The sequence below is a fragment of the Acanthisitta chloris genome, unplaced genomic scaffold, assembly GCF_000695815.1.
Source record: "Acanthisitta chloris isolate BGI_N310 unplaced genomic scaffold, ASM69581v1 scaffold6463, whole genome shotgun sequence".
Taxonomy (NCBI): Eukaryota; Metazoa; Chordata; class Aves; order Passeriformes; family Acanthisittidae; genus Acanthisitta; species Acanthisitta chloris.
The window spans coordinates 20,176-24,085 of record NW_008664217.1 but is presented as its reverse complement, the minus strand read 5'-3'; the positions used below and the strand labels follow the sequence as shown (position 1 = coordinate 24,085).

Below are 3,910 nucleotides of genomic sequence, written 5' to 3'. Positions count from 1 at the left end.
GGCTCCGCCTCGCCCAGCAGAGCCTCAGGTGAGGGAACAGAGTTTGTCTTCAGGCACTCAGCTTGGGAGACACCTCTGAGGTCATCGAGTCCAAGCTATGACCCAACACGCCACCATTGGCAGCCGGACAAGTGCCTCGTCCAGGCTGTCCTTAAAGAAATTAGGGGCTGTTCAGGCTGGAGGAGGGTGTGGAGACCTCGGAGCAACCTCCTGCCAGGATCTGAAGGGGCTCCAGGGAAGCTGGAGAGGAACTCTTGGGCAGGAACTGCAGTGATGGGATGGGATGGGATATTGGGTATAAACTGAAAGAGGGATATTTAGGTTAGATATTAGGCAGTTTTCCCTGTGAGGGTGGTGAGACACTGGCACAGGTTGCCCAAGGAGGCTGTGGCTGCCCCAACCCTGGCAGTGTTCATTCCAGGTTGGATGAGCCTTGAGCAACCTGCTCTGGTGGGAGGTGTCCCTGCCCATGGGATTGGGACTAGATGATCTCTAAGATCCATTCCAACCCCTCAGTGATGATGATGATGATCATCCTCAATGATGATAATGATGAAAGACATGAGCTTTGTCATTTTGTGCTGTTGTTTCCTCAGACATGGTGTGTACACTTTTTATGGGCAGAAGTGAATGAGAGAATGTCATGAAATGCAACTGAGTTATTTGGTTTTGTCTTCTAGCACCCAAACATAAGAGTACTGAAAAAAGAGAATCTCCTTCCCCAGCACCAAAACCAAGGAAGGCAGAACTGTCAGAATCAGGTATGGCTCTGCCTTTTCCACACTGCTTTTGGGTGGGGATTTTAGTCAAAGATGTATGATGGGCAGTGAAGTGTGTTGCAGCCTCAAGGTTATCATCAGATTCAGGGGGAGAAAATCCCATGTTTGATGATGTACTGTGCTATGACTTGGCTTCTGCCTGAATAAGGCAAGTTGGTGTGTTTGATTTCAATGTTCTGTCCATGTGTGTCTTTGCAGAAGAAGACAAAGGAGGGAAAATGGCTGCAGCAGACTCTGTCCAACAGAGACGCCAGTACAGGAGGCAAAACCAACAGTCTTCATCTGGTATGGGGCCAGTCATCTCCTAAGCTTCATTGTAGCTTACTCTTACAGGAATTAATTCATGTTAAATCCAAATACTGATTCAAACTATTTGCTGTGTGCTCTGCAGAGCTGTCATAAACTTAATTATGGATTTGCCACTCCTAATGAGGTCGCTAATTATCGCTCGGGAAGAATTAAAGTAGAACTTAAAGGTTGTGATATGTCTCTTGTTAATGGGTTCACAGCTCTGAAAGTTGCACTTTTAAACTCTTAACATCACACACAAATATTGTGTGCTGTGGGTTGATTAATCTGTTGTAGTCTAGATTATTGGCTAACATTTTTGGATTCATATTTGAGATCAGCAGATTCACCTGGGTATAGATTTTTGTCCACACAGTGTTTCTGTGAGTAGCTGCAGTTCATCTTTTAAATTACCTGGTTAGTCCCATTTTATGGGGAGAGTTAGGTTGCCACAAGTATTTTTATGCAGCTCTTTATCACTTGACTTGAAGCAGCGTTTGAGTTGAGCTGCTTTGAAATGTCTTCTTGCTTTGTGGGAGAGGAGGTTGGTTTGAACTCTCAGAAACTGGGATAAGAGTCATGAGAATCATCTTCCAGAGAGTGATTCTTTCTACGTTTGTAGATTCTGGTTCTTCATCTTCATCTGAAGAGGAAAGACCTAAGAGATCCAACGTGAAGAACGGGGAGGTCGGACGGCGCCGGCGCCACTCGCACTCGCGCAGTCCTTCGCCGTCTCCGCGGAAACGACAGAAGGAATCCTCCCCTCGGTAATTCCTCCTTAACCTCGACTCAACTGACACCTCCTTCTCACCATTTCCTTAATGTTGTGCTCTGCAACTGTCAGCAGAAACACAGCAGAGCAAAGTCATGTCCAGTTTGCCCGATCTTGTTTCAAGATTTCATTCCTGTTTTGCTCATTAACTCTGATTGAATTGAATATGTTCATTTTTGCCTCAAATACGTGGCAGATAGATTTGTTTTGTTTGTCTTTCCTCCACTGCTCTCAGGATGCAGATGGAAAAGAGGTGGCAATCGCCAGTGATGAAAAGGTTGGTTAGAAATTCATCTGTTCAATAGGATTTACATGCAGCAAATCCTTTGGGCTCATTTGTACTCTTGGCCTTTGGCCTTGTACCCTCAGTAAGGTGAGGGGAATTCACACTGATGTGTTCCTTCAGGGGTTGGATCTGGGACCATTTCACTGGCCAGAAATAGAGGAGGAACACCTGCTGTGTGTGCTGCAGTGCTCACTGGGTGTTAATTCACATCAGCCTGTGACATTAATGTTATTAACATCTTCCTGATGCCTGAAAACAGCTGAACAGTTGTGTTCCTCAGAGGTTCCTTACTCCTTGAGCCTGTGTAGGTTGGAAGGATGGGTGAGCAGTGTTGGGTTCTTGCTGCCATTGACCTTCTGGCTAAAACCTTTCTGTACACTTGCAAGGAGCAATTAAGATCTTGATGTTCTGGGTCACAGATAATTGGAGTTTTCAAAAGTCTCATTCCTCAGCTCATTAGATATTTGGAACTACTGGTAGTGGAGAATGAGTAGAGGAGTAGTGAGTACCTCCTTTCTTTTTTCTGACATAGGTAGCACTGTTCACACCTGTGGTATTGTTTGCTCTGTGTTGATCTGGGGACATAAGAAGGTGCAGGAAGCTTGATGGTTTTATTAATTGGCTGTAATGACCCTTGAGCAAGCTGTAATTAAGCCCCAGGCAGAAGATAGAGCCATACATCATGATGTGTGAGACAAGTGTGACTACTACCAGTGCAGACCACTGTAATTATGGATCTGGTCAAACAATTCTATGTAAAACAGGTTGGAATTCCAAGGTCTTGCTCTGTTTTGCAACATCCTAAATTCACAAACTGCCTATTACATAGGTACATGTTTAATTAGTACATTTGAAGGCTGATACTTCTTTTAAATCATAAAATAAGGTTGTACTGTGGAGCAAACTCTTCCCTGTAAAAGTGAATCTCGTTGCCTTGGAGAACAATACCCAATATATCTGAAAACAAGTCCAAGTTTGTGTAGATCAACTGCTTTGCTTTTTCATTGCTGATTTTTACCTTATCCAGTCATTTTATCTTAATTGCTTTAAAAAAGATAAGGAATATTTTACCTTAGCAATATTCCTCTCCTTTAAAATTGTGGAAAAATATGTGTTGGATACAAATTTCCCCTGCCAGAAGTCTGTTGTAAAACCTTGCAGAGCAGCAAATAGCCCATTTTGGGGCTAATTTCAATCCTGGAGCTGCACTTTAGCAACAGCTCTGATTTTTCTCTGCATTTCGAGAAACAAATACATGTGGATTTCAGATAAAAGCTGTTTTCAGGAGTAATTTCATGCTGTGAAGTAAATTAACTCTACCCCAGCCAAAATCAGTGCATTATCCATCCCTTTTTCCAGCCATTTGGTCTTCCCCTTTCTCTCCATCATGGTGCTGTGTCTGGTTGAGTAGAATGTGCAGTTGTCTCCTGACTGCTGCAGTGGGCTCAGAGTCATAGTCAAACATGTTCTCACACTCCTTGGAAAGACTTTATTTTTTCCATCTGTAGTTCCAATAGGATTTCATTTTCACAGAACCACAAAATCATGAAGGTTGGAAAAGACCTCTGAGATCATCAAGTCCAAGTCTGTCCTTAAACCCCTCCAAGTGCATGAACGAGCTGATTTCATGTAGTGAAGGCAGAACATAAAGGATCTCTTGGCTGAATTGGAAGTTTTATGGCAAATCCTTTTCTCTCTCCAGCAGGAGGAGGAGGAGTCCCTCACCCCCTCCGGCGCGGCGGCGACGCTCCCCGGCCCCCGCTCCCCCTCCCCAGCGCCCGCGCT

The 3,910-nt window shown here is 44.3% G+C and overlaps 1 protein-coding gene across 1 annotated transcript in view; it reads left to right on the top strand.

Moving 5' to 3' along the window:
• Nucleotides 1–3: 3 nt before the first annotated feature.
• The window catches only part of SRRM1 (serine/arginine repetitive matrix 1), a gene marked incomplete at its 5' end in the record, with an annotated part of 8,797 nt that continues 4,890 nt past the window's right edge, over nt 4–3,910 (top strand). Inside the window, 5 exons of the mRNA XM_009071245.1 lie at nt 4–28; nt 681–761; nt 978–1,064; nt 1,690–1,834; nt 3,828–3,899. Of these exons, the coding sequence (XP_009069493.1) occupies nt 4–28; nt 681–761; nt 978–1,064; nt 1,690–1,834; nt 3,828–3,899 (410 nt within the window). The remainder of the gene's footprint in view (nt 29–680; nt 762–977; nt 1,065–1,689; nt 1,835–3,827; nt 3,900–3,910) is intronic.